This window comes from Salvia hispanica, chromosome 2, assembly GCF_029641045.1.
Source record: "Salvia hispanica isolate PSC_SH4W2 chromosome 2, Shi_PSC_v1, whole genome shotgun sequence".
In the NCBI taxonomy this organism is placed as follows: Eukaryota; Viridiplantae; Streptophyta; class Magnoliopsida; order Lamiales; family Lamiaceae; genus Salvia; species Salvia hispanica.
This window is the reverse complement of record NC_142693.1, coordinates 11,703,125-11,724,963: the sequence shown is the minus strand read 5'-3', so window position 1 is coordinate 11,724,963 and position 21,839 is coordinate 11,703,125. Positions and strand designations below refer to the sequence as shown.

The window sequence follows — 21,839 nt, the reverse complement described above, 5'->3', positions numbered from 1 at the left end:
AGAAGATAAAGAGGACTAGGGACACATCCCTTTTGTTAATAACACAAACAACGCACACACCCAAGAATGGAGACTTTAGTGAGGAGCTCACTTCCCAACCCACAAAGTATGTCCCCAATTCCCCAAACTCACACCCAATGTCTCTCGGAAGGTTTAGAGATTTAGTGGCTAGATACTCTCCCTCACTTGCTCTCGATGATGTAATCCCAATGGTTGCACAAATAGCACAAACAAGATACACAACTAGGCAAGTGAAAACTAGTCCAAGAAGCCACAAGATTAGTGAAAGTAGAGAGCTAAGCCAATGGGACAAATTAACAAATACTTTGTGTGCACAATTTCAACCATCAACAATAGACCAAACAATTGATGAAATTTTGGCCTACAACTTTTAGACAATCAAATTGACATACCCAAGAACGCATATATCAATTTATAGCTAAAGCCCATGGATAGGATTTGAGATCTCTCTTTTTTTTTGACAAATTTCTAACAATTTTCACCCTTTGAGGAATTTATCCTTTTTTTTTTCTTTTTTTTTTTGCTTACAAGAACAAGAACCAATGGCTCTTGATACCAAATAATGTGAATCTTCTAGATTGAAGACTCATGAACTTGCCCCGGACTTGTTCTTGTAAATAAACCCAACGAACAAACAAGATAAACCAAGAAATGGAACAAGAAAAATGGATAAAAGGATAGAGGATGGATTAGTGTTATGATTTAGGTGAAGAACAAGAAAGAAATCCCAAAGGCACTTTCACATACAAACACCTAATGGCTCCACAAACTAGCAACACAAGAACTAGCAAGCATACCTTTACAATCAACCTTAGCTCGGCAAAAGATCGAATGCAACCCGAAGGAATTTGATAAGTCTTCAAAAGATGAAGAAGGTGAGCTCTCAAATATGGAGAAGTTGTCTCTTACAAATATTCAAAAGCTGAGAATGAAAATCCTACAAAAGAGTATTTATACTAAAACAAAAGTAATAGGGAAAATAGTCTTTAAAATCTTAAAAAATGCATTTTCGGGCAAAACGCCCGGCCCGGGCGTTTTGGGGCTTGCCCGGGCGTTTTCTCTGTGGCCGGGCATTTTTGGCAGCTCTGCGCGACTTTCGTCAAACGGCCATAACTTCCTCATTCGAGCTCCGATTGAGGCGTGTAAGGTACTCACGCGAAGCTCTTTTGACGATGAAGATAATGGTGGTCTTAGAACAGCATTTGGACATCATTTTGATAGGCAAATTCCGGTTTGAGTCAGACCATCGAATCCGGCTTGGCTCCTTGTCATATCTCCACCTTCTTTTCTTCGGACCCCAATCAACCCATGGCCCTCGATGTCGTTGCATCCTATGATTGTAAATACCCGGATTCACGTCAGGTAAGATTGAAATATATATTTCTCAGCTAAGAATCTGTTTACAACTTTTAACATATGATCAAAAGTGGAAGCTTGATAGGTTCTAGCAAACACGTTTGGAGCAGCTGTGGTTTCTCTTGAGCATCGTTAATACGGGAAGAGCTACCCTTTTGGATCATTCAGCATGGACAATCTGAGATATCTTTCGTCGAAACAAGCGCTCTTTGATTTGGCTGTTTTCAGGCAGTATTATCAGGAATCCTTAAATGCAAAGCTCAACAAATCAACACATAACCCATGGTTTGTCTTTGGCATCTCATACGCGGGAGCCCTAAGTGCGTGGTTCCGCCTCAAGTTCCCGCATCTTACCTGCGGAAGTCTTGCTAGCTCAGCCGTTGTTCTTGCTGTTTACAACTTCACAAAGTTTGATCAGCAGGTCAAGGAAAACTCATTAGATCACTTTAGTATCTGATTTGTTACTTTGCTTTAGAGTTGTATACGTTCCGTTTCTTGATCTGGCGATGTTTTTATGCAGGTTGGTGAATCCGCTGGTCCAGAATGTAAAGCTGTGTTGCAAGAAATTACCAATCTTGTCGAGCAGAGACTTGAATCTGACCAGAAGGAGCTAAAGAAATTATTTAACGCGTCCAAGGTAGAAAAAACATGTTTATCCTTCTTTACTTTTCGGGTCCTATTCCGTTATTGTTGTAAGTTTTGCCAGAAAAGATTTTGTAAGTTTATGACATACTTTGATATTGTTGCAATCTTTATTTTAACTACCTTGTTACATTTTCTGACTGATGTCAAGTTTTATTGGTTTTGTTCTAAGCTTGAGTTATTCTCGGATCGTATTATGGAGTTCAATGATGACTTGATTTGTATTACAGCTATCGGACGATGGCAACTTCTTGTATTTTCTGGCAGATGCAGCAGCCACAGCGGTACGTGAATATACAGCATTGTACAATAGAAACTTTTTGTTTACCAGTTTTAGCATGAATTGCGGTTTTCAGATTCAATATGGTGATCCAGATGAACTGTGCAATCCTCTTACTGAAGCAAAGAAAGCTGGCGAAGATTTAGTGGTAAGCCGTTCTTATTTCTTTAGTAGTACCTACAACTGATTATATTTTCCTAGAAAGCAAGTTTGCGCGGTTGTGGTTTGGTTCTCTTCTTACTCTATCGCAGAAGCACCATTTGTGCTGCTGATATTTTCTTGTTCAGGAAGCATATGCCAAATATGTGAAGGAGTATTACATAGACTATATTGGTGCCGATGTTGAGGCCTACGGGCAACAGCAGTTGAAGAAAGCCAAAATAAGCGATAGCAGTTCTGCTCGGTTGTGGTGGTTCCAAGTGTGTACAGAAGTTGCATATTTTCAAGTTGCACCAGCAAATGATAGCATCCGTTCGTCAAAAGTCGACACTAGGCAAGTCTGCACGTTTTCCTTTTCTTCCCGGTGTTTCATTAACCCAACTACCAAGATGATATAATGAATTAAATCGAGTAGCATTTTTTTTTTTTTTGCAGATACCGTTTGGATCTCTGCAAAAAGGTCTTTGGGAATAATATGCCTGGCCCTGATGTTAACGCGACAAACCTATTTTATGGAGGCAAAGATATTGCTGGTAACATCGTTTAACTGTTTCTCTTATCAAACAAGCTCATCGTGGACTGATTCGTTTTCTTTTTCATCAAATCAGGTTCAAAAATAATCTTCACGAATGGTTCACAAGACCCTTGGCGGCATGCATCTAAACAGACATCTTCACGCGGCAGTGAGTCCAAACACCGTGTTTATCTTACTCTTGTAACTTGATAACTTTTCCACACTCTATACATAATTCTCTCTATTTAAAGTATGCTTTAATAGGAAGATTTGATTCAACAATGTCGGCACTTGGCAGAGTTGTTTCACCATTGTTGTGTGCTTTATCAACACCTTTTCCTCTTCGCTTTTCAGTGCCTGCATACATCATCAAGTGTCACAACTGTGGCCATGGAGCGGACATGCGTGGCTGTCCTCAGTCTCGCTTGGTTCCCAAGGGTATGTTGTGTGGTTTAGGCTCTCGTATTTGGTCGTGCTCGTCAACTGCCATTTCACCTTTTCACACGTTTTTTCACATTCGAAAGTTCTTCCTGTCGTGTTCCGTGTTTCAGGCGATGCAAAGAACTGTTCATCCCCAGACGCGGTCAATAAAGTAAGACAGGATATCGTCACCCATATTTATCAGTGGCTATCGGAATGTCAGTTTTTGGGTGTAAGCGCCATGTAAAATATAGTGTATAAAATGAGAACTTCAGGCCATGTTAATTCTGTATGTATTAGACTTCACTAGTTATGTATAGTTATCTTTTATTGTAAGAGACATTGAAACAGAGAAGAGATAAATAAAGAGCATTCTCGCCTGTTTCATTATTTCTCAGTCCTCAGATTAATTCATACTATAAAAAGAGTTGTTAGTGTCAAACATTTGATGATACTTTTCCCATAGTCTTGATCAAGACATTCACCACACGGCTTAGTAACTGTATCACTTAACGAACAATTTCGTCTTGGCCTCCTCGGACTCGCCCTGTCCAGTGTACTTTCCGAGCTGGGCAAGCGAGTTTGACTTTGCTCTGAGGAGGAGTGCGTCTTGAGCGGCCTTCACGTTCTTAGGCCTTTCCTCTCACGTCTTCAGGCATGTGTGCATATGAGAAGGACACGTGCCACAGGTTTGGGGCCTGGTCATTGCGTTCAAGTTGCGTGTGGCCTCAACCTCGATGATCAAGGACAAACTAGGGTTCTGGTTTTTCTTGGCTCAATTTTCAAAAAAATATATACTCCCTCCGTCCCATAAAAAGAGAAACTCTTTCCATTTTCGTCTATCCCATAAAAAATACTAGCACACTTTTATTTTTGGTTACTTATTTCTCTCATTACTATACTAATTGTACAGTAATACATGTATCATCCTAAAAGTTTCTATTACTATTGGAGGGGGGGGGGGGGGGTTAGAAAGCTCATTGTACCATGATGCCGGGGACAGTCAGTCGGTGGGATTATCTTGAGGAGATTGAGAGTGGCGTCGGCTACCTTCTCCGGTTGGCCTTGTGTTTCCTTTTATTAATGAGGAATAAGTTAATTTTTTATCTGAGTTGCCTTTCATATTCTATTGATTATATTATTTACAAACAAGTGTAGTGAATCCAAGGACTAAGATAACATAAATCACTCAGTTTGTTCCTTATATAAAAGAAACTTCACAATCCACGTACATATCATTCCAATATTCTCCTTATCTTAGCTTACTAATGATATTGGTGTAGTCATAGCACTTCTATGGGGATCACAAAGTTCTTCCTTGATAATTATGATTTTGAAAGAACGATTTCTTTAAGATTGTTATTTCACAATTTTTTAAGAAGATATGAGATTTACATTTCATTAACCTTTTTTTAACTAATTTCTATTTACTTTTTCTAAAATCCATGATGGGTTAAAATGTGACAATTTTTTTTATATGAATATTTTCGATGCTCAAACGTCACCCCCACACATGGAGTGATAACTTTATCATGTGGATTATTGGAAAACAATTTCGACTTATTTCAATAATGATAATTTCCACTAACCAAAATATGAAATAGAATATAATACGTGCATCATTTTCACAACAATAGAACAGTGGTTGTTGTATATATTTGCAATAGTTTCCAAAATACTACTATTTGGCAAAGCTATATAACTAAATACAGGGAAAATAGGAACACACACTGTTTATTATAAATAATTAACAGATGATGTATTTAAAATACTAGATTCATTCTTGATCCGTCACAATCTCACTCTTAGAAAAACGAAAGAGGAAATAAGCAATTAATACCATCTTTCAGAAAGGCAACTATGTTTACACCTGCTAACCATAATATACAAGTTGAATATATGTTCAAATATTGAAAATCATGTACGAAAGTAAGGCACGCCCGATCACCGTTCCACTGTACAGCACCATGTTCCTGCAAAAATGTCACCGCGTGTTTCGACAGTGAGTTGACAAACAGCACCAGCGGCTCACAAAAAGCATTGAAGCGATCAAAGGTTCATATCGGATTGTGTTGATTCAGTCTTAAAGATGCTATTGCAGTTCAATAATAATGAACTGTAATTATTATAATACTGAAATATAAGCACTGAGGAGAAAGCTCACACAATGTACACCTGCTTGACGGAACTCTAAGACTGGAAGAGAGTTACAGTTGCAATGTAACCATTTTTCATGACCTGTTGGAACAAATAGCAGTAGACTCAAGATATGAGTTATGAATGAAACAAATGAGTGTGAAAATGTTGTACCTCGAAGGCAACATTTGGGTATCCATATACAAATGTAGATCCAAAAAGGTTGCTGGTGGACCCTTGTGTTTGGATGGCAGCTCGTCCGCTGTCACCCAGGATTTTCTGCAGAGTGATGTATCTGTTATTCCTTTGAAACTCTAGTGGAAAGACAAAAATACAGAAAGTACTTGATATTGACACTCTGCTAAAAGACTACATGTTTGACATATAGAAGTCGATGTCTAATAACTCAGATAGCAAACACCTTAACTTGCTCCCACTTTGTGCTAGGCGTAATGACACATTTAGAGGTGCTATTCACATCCTGATGAAATGACCCATCATCTGGCATTTTAAAAAAAAATAAAAACAAATGAAAAAAATACTCAGTTTAGAGTCGATAACAAGAGATAATGCAGACTACTTACATCCAGAATTATGTATCACGAAGTTGCACTTCATGTATGAATTGAAATCGGAGTGCCCAGGATAGTTGGTATGCAGAACAAACTTTTTAATTTCATAAGTCTGCAGATCCATCAAAATTGTCATATCAATGAACTCAAGCAGTCAGATTGAATGGTGTTAATGCAAGATATGAGACAAGACCTGTCCATCGAATAAAATGTCCAAGCCACGTGTAAAGTAATTGTAGAAGTAATAACCACAGAGGGTGGTTCTTGGTTTCGGATCAGGCGCAGAATGGATTACCATTTGGTCCACCTATGTAGCTCAAAATCATCAGCCCCATCTTATGAGAACCAGAAAGCCAAAGAAACTACATATTGGCAAATGACCTCATTAACTGGAAAGAGAGACAAGACTATATACTAGGCAATACCTGTTTTTGATGAATCTCACAGGGCTCCCCCAATTCAGACAACACATCCTACATATTAAATAATCATCAACTGATCTTACATGAAAATCAATTTTATTTGTTAATGATAGGAGTAAAGGCCGGAGACAGATGAGCAAGAACATAAACGAAAAAGAGAATGATGAATATAATTAATTGAACTGGAACAGAAAATAATCCTCATGAATGAGGCCAATCCTCACGCAGGAGGCTACGGTCTACAACCATCCAAATTGGTGATCTCTCCAAAGATGTCTAAACTAATAAAAGACTCCCTATTTATAGATACTAAGGTGCTGAAATAAAGGTAACAGAAATTTGAAATTGAAATGCAAGTTTGACCAAGTCTACCGCAATCCTTCAACCCTTGCAACTAAATTACTCACTCAGCTCTTCCCCTAAAATCTCTGGTTCAGTTAGTTGCTGCGATATCTCTTCTATCTAATTAGTTGGCCCAACCACTTCCCTATTTTCACTCCTACAATCCGTATTAATTGCCTCACCTTCAAAACAGCCATGTCCTCAAGGCTCAGTTAAAATTCGAAACACATCACTCTGTCCGGGGAGGTTCAAACTCATGCTTTCGGATAGTTGTCATAGCATTGAACCAGAAAAGATTGTCAACTATATGTAGGAACCTCAGCATGACCAGATAGGAGTTGGCAATCTTTTCTAGTTCAATGCAATGACTACTACCCGAAAGCATGAGTTTGAACCTCCCCCGGACAGAGTGATGTGTTTCGAATTTGAACTGAGCCTTGAGGACAAGGCTGTTTTGAGGGTGAGGCAGTTGATACGGATTGGAGGAGTGAAAATAGGGAAGTGGTTGGGCCAACTAATTAGATAGAGGAGATATCGCAGCAGCCAACTGAACCAGAGATTTTAGGGGAAGAGTTGAGCGAGTAAATCAGTTGCAAGGGTTGAAGGATTGCGGCAGACTTAGTCAAACTTGCATTTCAATTTCAAATTTCTGTTACCTTTATTTCAGCACCTTAGTATCTATAAATAGGGAGTCTTTTATTAGTTTAGACATCTTTGGAGAGATCACCAATTTGGACGGTTGTAGACCGTGGCCTCCTGCGTGAGGATTGGCCTCATTCATCAGGATTATTTTCTGTTCCAGTTCAATTAATTATATTCATCATTCCCTTTTTCGTTTATGTTCTTGCTCATCTGTCTCCGGCCTTTACTCCTATCAGTTAATCATAACTATACCCTGTCGACCAAACAAAATGAAAATTTAGAAATAAAATATGAAAAAAGTTTATATTATAATTAGCAATAACATCATACCTCTGCACTTATTTAAATTAAAGGCATCTCTCAGTTAGCTCAATTAACTTAATTTATTGTCAAAGTTCCAGAAATATTAAAAGCTAAAAAAAACATACTGGGGAAAATGCACAGCTTTCATTAAAAGATAAAAGGCATGAACAGGAACATGTATAGTAGCAAATAATAGAGCAGATTCAAACAATAGCAGTATAAGCAAATTCCATGCCTAGTTTCGGTACCTGAGGGGATGCACCAAAAGATATATGCTGACCACCAACTGTAAACCACAATTCTTCCCCTAACTGTTCAACAAAGATGACAGAAAAGGTCAATAATGTGATAAAGTGTGTTACAAATTTCATTTCTAATTGCATGGGAGTGGGACACATGTGGTCCGACACTGGTATTTAAGATGTCAACAATACATAGAAAGATGTGAAAACGAGTGGATTTGTGCAGGACTCGATAGACAATAGCCCTACAGAAAATGCAGGTTTGTGAGTTCAACAAGTACTATCAGCCATAGAATAAAGCAGAAGATGTCAAGCATTAAGGTTCTAGGCACTGTTTGATTTGTTTTTTGTTTTTTTGGGGGTGGGGGGGAAGCATGGCCTATAAAGATAGAAATCACCATAATGATGAATCATAAAGCCACCATCCACTGAATGAAATGATCAGGTTGTGCAAATCCACATTTTCATCCACAGTTGGCTGCTAAGCAATGCTGTATTGTACCATTTGAGTATACCTTTCATGAATACCATATTGAAGTAGCAATCAATTCAAGCGGTCGTAAAACCAATCATTACACAATTTTGGGACAGGAAAAGATGCAGTATATATGGTTTTAGCGGGGACAATACACCAGATGTCACCATGAAGCAACATATATTGTGATAGGAATCGTGGTTTAGTATTTACAAATATTGATTACTGCATTATATTTAATTAGTTATTTTTTTCAGTAAGGAGTCAGTAGTTTTTTAGAGATAGCATTTATCTACTAGAGTTAGAGTTGGAATAGGAGTCTTCATCTGATACGGAATGGCGGGTCTATAAACGGGAAACCGCCAAGTCATGTGGCCAACGAATTTGGAGGGAGTAGAGGAGGAGTAGCAGCGGTCAAAGTGGGGCACAATTCTCTCAGCTAATAGTTAGTTTGTTGCGGATTCTTTATTTGTAATTTGAATTTAGTTTGTTAGTTTGTTGCAGAAATTTCTCATTGTAAGCCTATATATTCAATCTCCACAATGAGAAATTTCAGCAACAAACTAACAAACTAAATTCAAATTACAAATAAAGAATCTGCAATAAACTAACTATCAGCTGAGAGAATTGTGCCCCACTTTGACCGCTGCTACTCCTCCTCTACTTCCTCCAAATTCGTTGGCCACATGACTTGGCGGTTTCCCCGTTTGTAGACCCGCCATTCCGTATCATCATCTGTGTAGGAGTCAGCAGTTATTACAAATAGCTCCTCAACGGAACTTACGGAAGAGCACCGGCTGGGGGATATTGGTTTAGGGACTGTATTTACCATAAGCCTAGTTAGAATACTGCTTTAAGTTCACTCTCTATTCTTTTTTATGTTCAGTTTTCAGTCTAGTTTTTCTTTTATTCCTTTGTTTCTCCATCCTCTTGCCTTTACTCTATCATATTGTCTATAGTTAACACCCTCATGACCTCACCTATGCTCCTATAATGTAAATAGCAACCATATACTAGTTTGAATATTTTAAGCAAGCCCAATTAAATCACTTTCAGGAGCAATAATTTTTCACACATAATAACTAAAAACTAAAAAGTATGGTTATAATTTTTCCACTTTAAATAAAATGAAAGGAAATATATCACCTTCACTGCAACTTCTTCCATGTAGAGGCTGCCAGCTGCTAATGGAGGAACGCATGCCTTCATCATTGAAGATCCTACACCAACCTTACGGTCTGTGGACGAATCATAAACAGAGATACGACAAGCAACTGGGGTTGTTCCGTCGGGAAATTCCAGCGGAACCTCAGCTGTTAAAGACGAAGCAAATGTGCACTAAGATCCATGAAATAAGAAAAAATTATAATATAGAAATAGGATTAACAATAACCTTCACGGTCATGACAGAACTGTGCATACTGTGAGGGCACCGGAAACACAAAGGATAATCCCTACAAAATGCAGTCATCAAAGACTGCCTTGTCATAGTAATATGTGTTGAGCTAACTTACAGGGTAAAATAGAGTGTACACGCCCAGGTCTTTATCATAAATTCCAGGATATGTTGGCCCGAAAAGAGCATATACGGCCACAAAAGTAGCTAGCGTAGACGCTCCCCTACAAGTGAAAACATGTCCCAGTCAGAACTGCAAAAACAGACAATAAAAGTTCAAAATTGGAAGCACACAAACATACCCAATCAATGAAGTGGCATACCGCACTCGAAGCCGCTTGAAATCAAAGATTTCAATAAGACGGAGGCGCTGGAATAGAGGAAATGCGGAAATAAGGATATGACAGTAGCGGACATATTTTTCAAGTAAACATTTATTCACATACCATCTTTAACGAGAAAATACCTGAGACCAAGGATCAAACCTTAGATGAAACCCATGGTCAGGGAAGCTAATAACAATGTCAAATTTCATTGGTTCCTGCACACAAAATAGAAAATAATACAAGTACATGAATAGCTTTCAAGTAAATCGTAGCTTTCTAAATTACTTACTATATATCTCATCGAGCTTGTACGGTAATATCATCCTCCTTACAGTTAGGAACTTTTAAACAATTACACACCAGCAGAAATATCAAGAGTCAAGATATGGATACACTTAACAATGCTACTTACTGCATTATATATAAAAACCTAGAGAGTGCATGCTAACAGCAAACAAAAGGACCACCATAATAACAAACTGCATCTATAATTGGCATAACCAGAAACATAAATTTATACAAAAAACCAAGGAAGACAAACCTCATCATAGGACTTGACATGAACAACATCGTAGATGTTAGGCTGCTGCTGTATCTGAGTAAAAGCTTCTGAGATCGGCATACCTATAAAATCATAAAATCAAATAGAATCTCATAAATACGTCACCTTCAACCCAATTAGCAATAATCTGTGATGACAAATCACCCCATAACCATCAATCAAAGGAACCCCAGGGTGGAAAAACAAACCCCAGTCGTTAACACAAATGCTACACATGTACTGGCGCTTACCGAGAGAGAAGGGGCCGAGTCCGCGGCCGGGCCGGAGAGTGAGGATGGTGGAAGCCATTGCAGTGCTCTCACACCTTGGCCTGTTTCTCTGCATATTCTTCCCCCTTTAATCTAAAATTGATGAATTGAATTCCGCGAATTTAGCATTTACTTAAACTAGTAGTATGAGGAACAAGGAATCTGTCGGCGATATGTTTAACAATCAACAGATATGCTTCTAAATCCCCAAAAATTCGCCATGTATCAAAAAATCTACAAGTAGACCTATTTTAAGCAAATCTTAAAATTGAATTAATACACTATTAGATCAGGTGGTTTATTAAAAAAAAAAAAGTATCCAATTCACCATCATTGTAAACAGAGAAACAAATCTGTCTGTATATGTGGCCGAAAATTAGAACTCTGTGATTCATGATCGGGAGCGGGAGAGAATGGGGGAAGTGATGGAAGAAATGGAGATGAGATGGAGTTGGGGAAGACGATTTCCCTCTACTCCCATAATTTGAAAAATGTCATACTCCCTCCGTTTCCGCGGCAACGGAGATGTTTATTTTCAGCACTTTAGAAAATATTATGTTAAGTGATAACTAAATGAAAAATAAAAGAGAAATGAAAAAAAAATTAAAAAACAAAGAGAAAATAAAATAAAAGAGAGTAAAGTGAATAAATAATTCTATTATTATAAAACATACCATAATCTATAAAAATGGCAAAATAATTTCATTATATAAGTGTATACTCCTTCCACTAGGGGAGTGATCAATTGCTAACTCATCATTTAATTGCTAACTACAACTAATTTAAGGTTATAGGATTTTAGAAAACGTATGATCTATAATTTGCCACGTGTAATTTTCGTTTTTATTAATAAAATAAAAAAAAGATTAAAAAAAACGCCAAATTAGGGTTTTAGATGAAAATGTCAATATAGTGTTTCGAAAATATCAACACAATGCTTTGAGAATGTCAACACGATGCTTTAAGAATGTTAACCCATTGCTTATATTGACATTCTACATGTATTATATTGACATATTTTATATAGTATGTTGACATTTCTGCTTTACGAAAAATTGAAAAAATTTCGATTTTTTTTTCAAATTTTGACGTCGGAACATATGCATATATGATATCGTTGGAATCCTTATAAAATATCTTTAATTTGATATATGTTATATGAATTTAAAGTTTTGGGATTTCTTTAAAAAGTTAGTTATAACTAAACATGTAGTTAATTGACATTAATACCCCTATTGATATTTTATGGAATTAATCATATGGCTTTATTGACGTTTTTTATTGATCGTATTGATATTTCTTGGTTGATGATCTAGGCCCTTAATTTGAATATCCAATGGCTATTATTTAGTTGTAGTTAGCAATTAGGTATTGAGTTAGCAATATAACACTCTCCCCTTCCATTATCGAGTACTTCACTAATTTCTTTTATGGTGTCATGCTTATCAATGTAGTATTTGTGATAATAAATTTTGCATTTCATTAACTTACTTTACTCATATTTTATTTAATTTTTTTTCACTTATTTTTTTTATCCTCCTTCATTTCTTAAAAATAGAAATCCTGTTCTTTTTGGCCGGACTTCTAAAATATAAAAACCTTTTTTTCTAAGAAAAATTTTTCCTCTCTACAAACATATTTTTTTTTATATCTTTTTATACCAGACTAACTTTCCATTAAAATTTATATTATTTTAAAAAATTTTATTTTTAAGAGATGTACTAGGATCATCACTCCAACACTATCTGATCGTCAACTATAACATTCATTAAATGTTATCCATTTTAAAAGGACCTCAAATTTGTTGTTAGAGTGGGAAAGTGTAGAAAAGGGGAGAACATTTTATTCAAACTAAGAAAATGAAGTAGAAAAAAGTAAACTAGAAAAGCCACATATATAAACCTTTGACACCTTTATTTTCCCGGCCCCACAAACGTGACGCGCGGCCGTGCATTGACTATGCTCCGTTTGATCATACACTTGTTGGGTGGAGGGTGGGGGATGGATAGGGAGAGGAAGAGGGGGCTACGCTACTCTATTTCTACTAATTTAATCATTTTCATTTTTCCAAGTTTGGTTTTAACAGCTCCAAAAAGCAAAACATTCATTCCACCCAACCTCCATCTTCAATTTGGTTTCAAATTTAATTATTTTTTTGCTTTTCTGGAACTTGATTGAATTTCATGAGAATTGATACTCATCTCGGGTGGATTGGTTGCTGGAGGAGTTGAGATTTTCTAGGGTTTTGGCTATGGAGAATATAGAGACACTGTTAGCTGCCGTCGCTCAGACCACGGGCTTCGGCGATGAGGACCCGGTGGTTTCTACTCCATCGGTTGTGCATCCTTCACCGGCGGTGGTAGTTCCAGATCTGACTGCTGCTGCTCCGGTTGTCTGTGAGAAGCGTAAGCGAGGACGGCCGCCGAAAGGGCAGCTCACGGCGAAGCCTCCACCGATTAAGAAGGTGAAAGTTGAAGTTGAAGATGAAGATGAGGATGTTTGCTTTATTTGCTTTGATGGAGGCTCTCTGGTACTCTGTGATCGAAAGTGAGTTTGTAGATGATGAGGATTAATTGCTAATTATAATTGCTGTCATCACTTTCTCATCTAGTAGACCAAGTTTTTGTAGAATGTGTGGTTGATTCCGTTGCGTCTCTGTCCCTCCATGTTTTCATATGGCAGATTAATTGTTTGTTGAATGTGTTTATGTTAGTAGAATAAGTAGTGGAGTAGTAATATAGATCCAATTTTGGGATATAATGAGTTTATGTTGTTTTCTTTAGGGGTTGTCCGAAGGCGTACCATCCAGCTTGTATCAAACGCGATGAAGCCTTTTTCAAATCAAAAGCTAAATGGAACTGCGGTAAGTCGCCTTTATTAGTTTCATTTGAAGAACTAAGAATTTCTATATACCTCTAATGTTCTGTACTGCTAACTAATTATACAATTATAACTTTTAGTTGGTCTGTGGTGTTGTGCGATTGACTGAAAAACCCTATGAACTTGCAATGACATTACATGTATGTGGCATGCATTTCTTACACGTTGAAGCCTATTTACTTTTTTGCAACATTGCATATTTTCCTCAAATTTCGCACCCCTCTCCTATTGTAATGCACACTGTTTTCCTATTTTCTGTTTTCATTCCATAAGTCTGTGTTGCTTATCTACATTGCTATGCTGCTATTTCTCACAGGGTGGCACATATGTAGTGGATGCAAGAAGACTTCGCATTATATGTGCTACACTTGCACCTATTCGTGGTGCAAGGGATGCACTAAAGATGCGGATTTCGTGAGTGTGAGAGGAAACATGGGGTTTTGCCCAACATGCATGAAAACTATCATGATGATTGAAAATAAAGACCATGCAACCAATGATTCGGTATGTTGATTTTTCTTTTGCATTTATTAAATTCTAAAAATTGTTTGGCCGAATTGTAGGTTTATTGAGTAAGTTTGTTGATGAGATTTACTTCACAGTGAGGAAGGCTTAATTATTCATTATTTTGGCATCATCGTAGATCTCTCCCTCTGTTATAAACTGATTATGATAATGAGTACTTTCGTTTTGTTCCTAGAAATCTTTTGTGGATTTTTATGTTCCAGCTTAAAAACGGACAAATGAGGAAAGTTAGCGATATTGAGGACTTCAAATTACACATAGATAGTTGTATTTAAGGTCTGCCATTTGGGGCAACATTACTTGTTGAGTCAATACTCCCGTAACATGTCTGAAAGAAGTCTTCAGATTACCGATATAAATAACTTTCTCATGATGTGAACTTATAATCTTAGAATAAAATGGAAGTTGTACCCTGGTGCGATAATTTAATTCTATCCATACTTGTACGATATGTGTTCATTCTACTGGGCTTATCTTGTGCAGATTCAAGTAGATTTTGACGACAAACTTAGCTGGGAGTATCTCTTCAAGATGTATTGGGTAGCCTTAAAAGAGAAATTATCTTTTACACTGAGTGAGCTCACTCAAGCCAAAAGCCCCTGGAAAGGTGTGGCTGCAGTGACGCGTAACCCGCGGTTAAATAATGCAGTCCCCTCTTCAGTTGGCGCAGGCGTTTCTATATCATATAGTGGTACTGGACATTTCGAGTTGAATAAGCCCCGCATCGAGATGAATTTGGTACAAAATGATGGGTTACAAACATCACTTTTGAGTAACGGCAACCATGTCAAAAAATTAAACAATGACACTGGAGAACATGGCCCAACTTACAGCAAAGAGACTGTGAAACCGAAAGTAGAGCCAGACATTAAGGAAGTTGTTTATGAGCCATGCATTAAAAAAGATCTAGATGATCCGTGCAGCGTCAAAAATACTAACAAACCGTGCATCAGCAAGAACACAAGTAGCATAGAGAAAGACAAGCTGGCGGTTGACAGTACTGAATGGGCATCTAAAGACCTCTTGGGTTTTGTTAAACACATGAAGAACGGCGACACATCTGCTTTGTCACAGTTTGATGTTCAAACACTATTGGTTGAATATGTGAAGAGAAACAATCTCTGGGACCCACATCAGAAGAGTCAAATTGTATGTGATCAAAGGCTCAAAAATATATTTGGAAAGCCATATGTTGATCAAACTGAAATGCTGAAGCTCCTTGACTTTCATTTTGTTGTAAAGGAAGATACCCAGAAAAATCGGTTCTTTCCTGCTAGAGCTGTTAGATCTGCTGCAAATAATTTGGATGCCAATAGAAAAATAAATGGGTTGCTACTGCCAGTGCCAAGTAACAGTAGAAAGCGGAAAACACGCAAGAAGAATGAAAACAGAGTAGCCCAGCTTGATCTTGATCTGAATGAATATGCTGCAATTGATGTTCATAATATCAATCTGATCTATTTGCGGCGTGATTTGATGGTGACTCTTGCTGAAAATCGTGAGAGTTTCAATGACAAGGTTATTGGATCTATTGCAAGGATCAAAATATCAGCCAATGATCAGAAACCAGAAGTGCATAGGCTTGTCCAAGTTATAGGTATAGTGCATGTACTTTTGCTTTAGCTGTTTCAATTTTCCTTTTTGCACTGCTTGCTAGGACCTTTGTCCTGACAATTATTTTGTCTTCAATATATTGTATTCATAATTCAGGTACTAGCAAGGTGGCCGAGCCCTATAAAATTGGAAACAAGACAGCAGATGTCATGCTTGAAGTTCTAAATTTGGACAGAAGAGAAGTTGTATCTATCGATTCCATTTCAAATGAAGAGTTTACTGAGGTAACAAAGGATATCTTATCAATGAGTTTCTTACAGATCTCTAATGCTTTAGTTTAATTTTAGATATTTCTGGAGGTTATTTTCATTCATGAAATGTTTGTTTTTTTACACACACACTTCAAAAGCTATGCACTGTAAAGATCATTAAACTTATTTATGAACTATATACGGAGTGTTAAAATAGAATACTTTTTTGAAAAATTATAGAAATAGCAGCCTTATGTCTGGACATGTGGTAGAATTGTGATATAGTATAGTATCAGCATATACTTATGTGGACCCCACAAAATTCTGGCCCAAGTTGACTGCACAACCATGAACGCCCGTATCTTTTTTCCTTTATTCAGGACGAATGCAAATGGCTACGTCAGAGCATTAGATGCGGTCTTGTGAAACAATTTACTGTTGTAAGTCCTCATGTTCAATTGCTTCTTAATCTGGCATATAACTGCAACACTATCATACCATTTATCTGTTTTATATTTGCAGGATGAGGTAAAAAAGAAAGCCTCTGCACTTCAATCAGTTAGAGTCAATGATGTGAGTTTGCTGGTTCTTCTTATCTGTGAATTTAAGTTTTGTGATCAGTTACCACGATATTGTTCTTCCAAAGAACCAGTTCTCTTCTTGTGCCCTTTAAAGAAGCAAGAAAAAACACTACATCTGATCCACAGCTTTTAACCTTTTCTTACGGCTAGGTTTTGTGGCTGTTGTTGGTTCTGATTTTGTAATTTTCTGAACACAGTGGCTTGAGGCGGAAATATTGCGGCTAAGTCATCTTAGAGACCAACCTGGCGGGAAGGGGATTAAGAAACAATATCCTTCATCTATTACAACTGCATTTATTATGTAAATGTAATATTATACCTCCTTAAATTATGGTGCAAAAAAATTTAGTTTTCTAGATTCAAATACCAACTTCTGGAAAATCACTGGCGTCTTCCCAATTTAAATCATTAGATGAAATTCTATCATCTGACGACTTCACCGATGTGCTGCACTTTCAATAGTTCTTGGAGCATATTGACTTAGACCTTGGGTGCTTTTTTATTCCACGTTTGTTATAGACAGTTGGCAAAATAAGATTTGAAATAATTTATTCATAATTTGTTGCTTAATAATTGTCATTTTCATATACCTTTTTATGTGTTCCATTAAGTTCCTTGACTCTCTTCACGCTTAGAAAAAATGCCGAGAGATTACTGTTGCTAAAATCACCTGAGGAGCGCCAACGCAGAATTTCTGAAGTTCTAGAGATACATGCTGATCCGACTATGAACCCAAATTATGAATCTGAAGAAGATATCAGAAGTAGTGACCACAGTAAAAAAGGTACATCACATACTCTTCGGATACTGTTTATTTATTTGCTGCACCCCACACGTTATTATATACTTTATTCTCCATTTCCTGGAACTGATTGTGAGTCCATTTTTTTTAATAAAAGATGTGACATTAAGTTGTAGAAAGGTCAACGAAATGCTCGCTCTTCCTCAATATTAATATGCAGAAATTTGCTATGCATCTTATTCAGGCAAAGAGCATTCTGTAGAGATGCAAGATAGAATCACGGAGAAAACAAATGCTAGTGCATCAAATGATTTGGAGAAACACACAAACCAGATTGATATTGGTTGCTCACCTTCTGGTGCTAGGAATGATCAAGCTATGGAAAGGTCTGGGTCGGAGACATCGACTGCAATTGCCTCCGTCGGAAACTCACAGCCTGCTGACAACATAGAAACTGAGAAACTTTGGCATTATCGTGACCCCAATAGTAAGATTCAAGGACCTTTTTCCATGATGCAGCTGCGGAGATGTAATAGTACTGGACTGTTTCCGCATGATATGCGGATATGGACCAATCACGAGCAATATGACTCGTTACTTCTAACTGATGCTTTGGATGGGAAATTGTATGCAGCACCAAATATGTCACATAAAGCCTCTTCAAGTTCAAAGGAAAACAGGCCCACTGGGGGAGTTATCCCGAGCGAGGGTGTAAATGGGACTACTAAAGATGCTAAACAAACTGAAGTTGATGGGTGTAGCAATTCGGATGTTTTGCCTGACACCGCAGCTGGACCTGTGAAAGTAGACGAGTCTAGCTCCTCTGGCTGGCCTCGATGTTGGGATTTGCTTAAAGATGGCAATCCAATTGCTGATGGTGTCCAATTACATGATCTGCTTCCTCCATCAGGCCCTGGGACGAGAGATGAACCTTTGACTGATCGAGTCCGAGAGAGTGATGAATTAAACCTTAGTTCCCAAAATGGAGAAAAGAATGCAGCTAGGCCGACTCAAAATCCTATACCCTGTGAAGGTGAACTTCGAACTAAACATAAAGATGATGACCGAACAGGCCAATCTTCCGAAGGAAATTTGAGATCCCTGAACATCAACTTGAGCTCAACCATCCCTGAACCTGCACCGGTTTTGACTTCTGTATCAACGTCGCTGGTTTCAAGTAAACAGCCTGAGAATATAGATGTCTTGGATCTTCTTAGTCCCACCTCGAAGACTCAAAACCAGCATTCAGTAGATGCAGATATTCCTGCGCATGGCACGAGTTTTCTGGAGCTGCTGAGTCCTGCACCAAGATCCAACAATGAAGATCTGGCAGCTCAGGAAACTGACACGAAGCCTGGGTGTAAAAATCATCCTATACCTAATTCTGACCCAGGCTGGATCGGTGCATCTAATCTAGGGATTGGTGGCATCCAGCTCCCAGATGTAGCTGATGAATGGTGTGGATATTCCCAGACACAGGCTGCAAGACCACCTATGCAGGAATGGGATTCTGCTGCAGGCCCACCTGAAGTCACCGGGGAAAATGCTGATGCCTCTGCACCCGAAGCCCTCCATCTTTCTCATGCTCCTCCGTCCCATACTCCATCGAATGGACCTAATTGGCTTGCTATAATGAATGAGCCAATTGAGTTTGTTGCTCTAGGTGAGGATTCAGTGTCTGATCTGTTGGCTGAAGTGGATGCTATGGAATCGCGAGGCGCTCTGCCTTCACCTACTTCAGCCATCAAGTTTGCTCGAGAATTGCTTGAAGATTGTAAAGACGATTGCTTTAGTTCAATTGAGGGTTTTAGCCCAACCCCAGAACCTCGAAAAAGTGATGCATTCAGCTCCACCAGCGATGTACATCTGACATCCCAATCCTCTGCCCCATGTAAACCGAATGGAACATCTCCAGTTGACGCCTTCGATTTTTTCCGAAGGTCGAGCGTGAATTCATCTGCAAGCAGTGAGGGTGAAACAAGCGCTGCAGTTCATTCTGGGGATCCCGGTTCGGAATTCCACCACTCTCCTGCACCGAACCAAGAGATGGTCGGTGCTGGTGCTGGACCAGCCATGGCTCCTGGGCTGGGATCCGATGCTACGGATCCCAGTTGGGGACAGATGCCAGGCAACATCAACCTAGTCACAGTGCAAGGTAATGTCAATCTCGTCCTCGGAGGGTCAGCTGCCCAGGGGATGGCGAACCTCCCATGGGGAGCGAACCAGGGCCCCAACTGGGCCAACCCAAACTCGATCCGGAGCCCTAGAAACGGGAATCAGCCATGGGACGGGCAGCGCAAGTTCGGTGGTGATAGGTTCAACTGTCCTAGAGAATGGGGGGGTTATCAAGGTAGTGATCCGGGATTCGGGGGCGGGAGGGGCAGACCGCCGTGGGGCCGTCAGCAGTACAGCAGTGGTGGATATTCGAGGCCTCTTCCAAAGGGGCAGAGGGTGTGCAAATTCTATGAGAGCGGTCGCTGCAAAAAGGGAGCTTTCTGTGATTATCTTCATCCATGATTGTCGTGAGTTTCCATGCACTGTTTTTGGTAACTTCTTGTTGTATAATTAATTGTTAAGAGTAATCTCTCTAGGCCAGATATCTTTTTTGCAAAGTTAATTGTGAGAGTAATCTCCTTATTAACTGTAGATTTGTACTTAGAGCTTCATTTAATAACAATAATATATTATTACTCTAGGATTGAAGCATTTTACTAGCATGTAATCAGTACACATCCAAGTAAATTATGTGTTATGTTTGTATCATGTTTCTGTGTCCCTATATTCTCATTCATCTGTTTTCATTTTTACAAACAATAGGAAATACAAATAAGAAGAGCCAAAATTGATATATTGTTAAAGAAAAGGTTGTCAAGGTGTTTGGTTGACTTGATAGGTTTTCATATAAATTAAAACATGCTTGGTATCCAATAATACGGCTAAATTCTATAAATAGGCCGTTACGGAAAAAAAACGCATTCTTAGAATGCGCAACACCCAGTAATAGAAGCGAAAAAAAAACCTCCTATCGATGGAAGCATTTTTCCAGAATGACCTATTTATAGAATTTAGCCCCAATAATACTACATATTTCTCCCATCTTAAGTTACTTCTACTCCCTTCCCTTCGTCCCACAATAAAAGTCATATTTTGCCATTTCGGCATATTTTATGATGAGTCATATTTCATTTTTACCATAAATGATAAGTAGGTTCCACATTCCACTAACTTTCTTTCCTTATATTTTATTATAAAACTAATATAAAAATGTTGGTTTCATATTTCACTAACTTTTTCAACCTTTTATTCTTTATATTTCTTAAAACTCGTGCTCACATCAAATGTGACTCCTATTGCGGGATGGAGAGAGTATTATACTACCTCCGTCCACAAATAATAGACAAAGTGTGAACGATACGAGTTTTAATGCTTAATTGGTAAAGTAATAGAGAGTGAGAGAAAAGATGGTAAAAGTAGTATCAATGGATTGTGATGTCCAAATTTAGAATGATGTGTATGGTTAGTATTTGTTTAAAAGTCTTCATATTTAGAATTGGCCTAATTTTGATGGACGACCTAAAATGGTAAAATTAGTCTATTTTTTATGGACGGAGGTAGTACATCGTATCAAGTTGGTGATACATGGGTGAATCATATCCCTGCAGACTTGTCAGAAGTGTGGCTTGACTTATGGGACATCATGAGCTGCTTCACCATCTCAACACCATTGCAACATCATTTTTTTATCATTGTTCTTTGATCAAGATCGACATTAAATTCCTGATCTATTTCTTGTCGCAATTCTTTCCACAATTCTTGGTGGAATTTTTGGCGCAATTCTACGCACAATTCCTCTCGCACAGAAGGATCTACGTTGGTTGGGGCTGAGCATTCATTCCTAACGTTCATGCCGAACTACCACCCATGAACATTCTTTTCTTTTTTTTTGCGAGCTTACCTTCAATCCGGTGATGTGTTCGAGAAGACTACCCCTTGTGCATTTGTGTATATTATACCTTGCCCAAGGCAGTGTTGAGAAACATGCTGAAGCGTAGTACGAGTGGCTATCGCTTCGAATACATCGGGAGGCAAAATCCCATACTGACAAGATGAAAACGCATGAAGAAATAAATTGTCATGCGATAGCAATAAAGAACCTGTGACGATGATATTGGACTTTGCGAATGTAGTTGCATCCATGTAAGTTGTAACCCTATTACTCTGGGTTGAACACAATTTCCACTCCATATT

At 38.2% G+C, this 21,839-nt stretch overlaps 3 protein-coding genes across 5 annotated transcripts; 2 read left to right on the top strand and 1 right to left on the bottom strand.

Moving 5' to 3' along the window:
- The first annotated feature begins 1,067 nt into the window (after positions 1-1,067).
- On the top strand, positions 1,068-3,782 carry LOC125202831 (putative serine protease EDA2). 2 transcript variants are annotated; one of them, XM_048101305.2, is made up of 10 exons: positions 1,068-1,383; positions 1,463-1,798; positions 1,898-2,014; positions 2,250-2,303; positions 2,376-2,447; positions 2,587-2,792; positions 2,894-2,991; positions 3,067-3,141; positions 3,327-3,410; positions 3,524-3,782. In XM_048101305.2, exons 2-10 carry the CDS (start codon positions 1,547-1,549, stop codon positions 3,637-3,639), a joined length of 1,074 nt encoding a protein of 357 aa, XP_047957262.1. In that variant the 5' UTR covers positions 1,068-1,383; positions 1,463-1,546; the 3' UTR covers positions 3,640-3,782. The 2 variants fall into 2 exon arrangements, with proteins under 2 accessions (XP_047957262.1, XP_047957261.1); XM_048101304.2 differs by having other exon boundaries at positions 1,449-1,798.
- Positions 3,783-5,208: 1,426 nt separating this feature from the next.
- On the bottom strand, positions 5,209-11,530 carry LOC125202208 (PHAF1 protein At3g51130-like). Of its 2 annotated transcripts, none has more exons than XM_048100573.2 (15): positions 11,041-11,530; positions 10,790-10,872; positions 10,389-10,463; positions 10,225-10,292; positions 10,041-10,146; positions 9,920-9,980; positions 9,673-9,839; positions 8,058-8,120; positions 6,526-6,573; positions 6,294-6,407; positions 6,113-6,212; positions 5,950-6,029; positions 5,703-5,807; positions 5,557-5,630; positions 5,209-5,365 (listed from the first exon to the last, which is right to left on the bottom strand). In XM_048100573.2, exons 1-14 carry the CDS (start codon positions 11,132-11,134, stop codon positions 5,583-5,585), a joined length of 1,212 nt encoding a protein of 403 aa, XP_047956530.1. In that variant the 5' UTR covers positions 11,135-11,530; the 3' UTR covers positions 5,209-5,365; positions 5,557-5,582. The 2 variants fall into 2 exon arrangements, with proteins under 2 accessions (XP_047956530.1, XP_047956531.1); XM_048100574.2 differs by having other exon boundaries at positions 5,568-5,630.
- Positions 11,531-13,099: 1,569 nt separating this feature from the next.
- On the top strand, positions 13,100-20,354 carry LOC125214268 (zinc finger CCCH domain-containing protein 44-like). The gene is made up of 10 exons (XM_048115214.2): positions 13,100-13,605; positions 13,842-13,921; positions 14,255-14,442; positions 14,947-16,060; positions 16,174-16,301; positions 16,649-16,708; positions 16,791-16,841; positions 17,047-17,117; positions 17,479-17,633; positions 17,836-20,354. Exons 1-10 carry the CDS (start codon positions 13,310-13,312, stop codon positions 20,106-20,108), a joined length of 4,416 nt encoding a protein of 1,471 aa, XP_047971171.1. The 5' UTR covers positions 13,100-13,309; the 3' UTR covers positions 20,109-20,354.
- Positions 20,355-21,839: the final 1,485 nt, after the last annotated feature.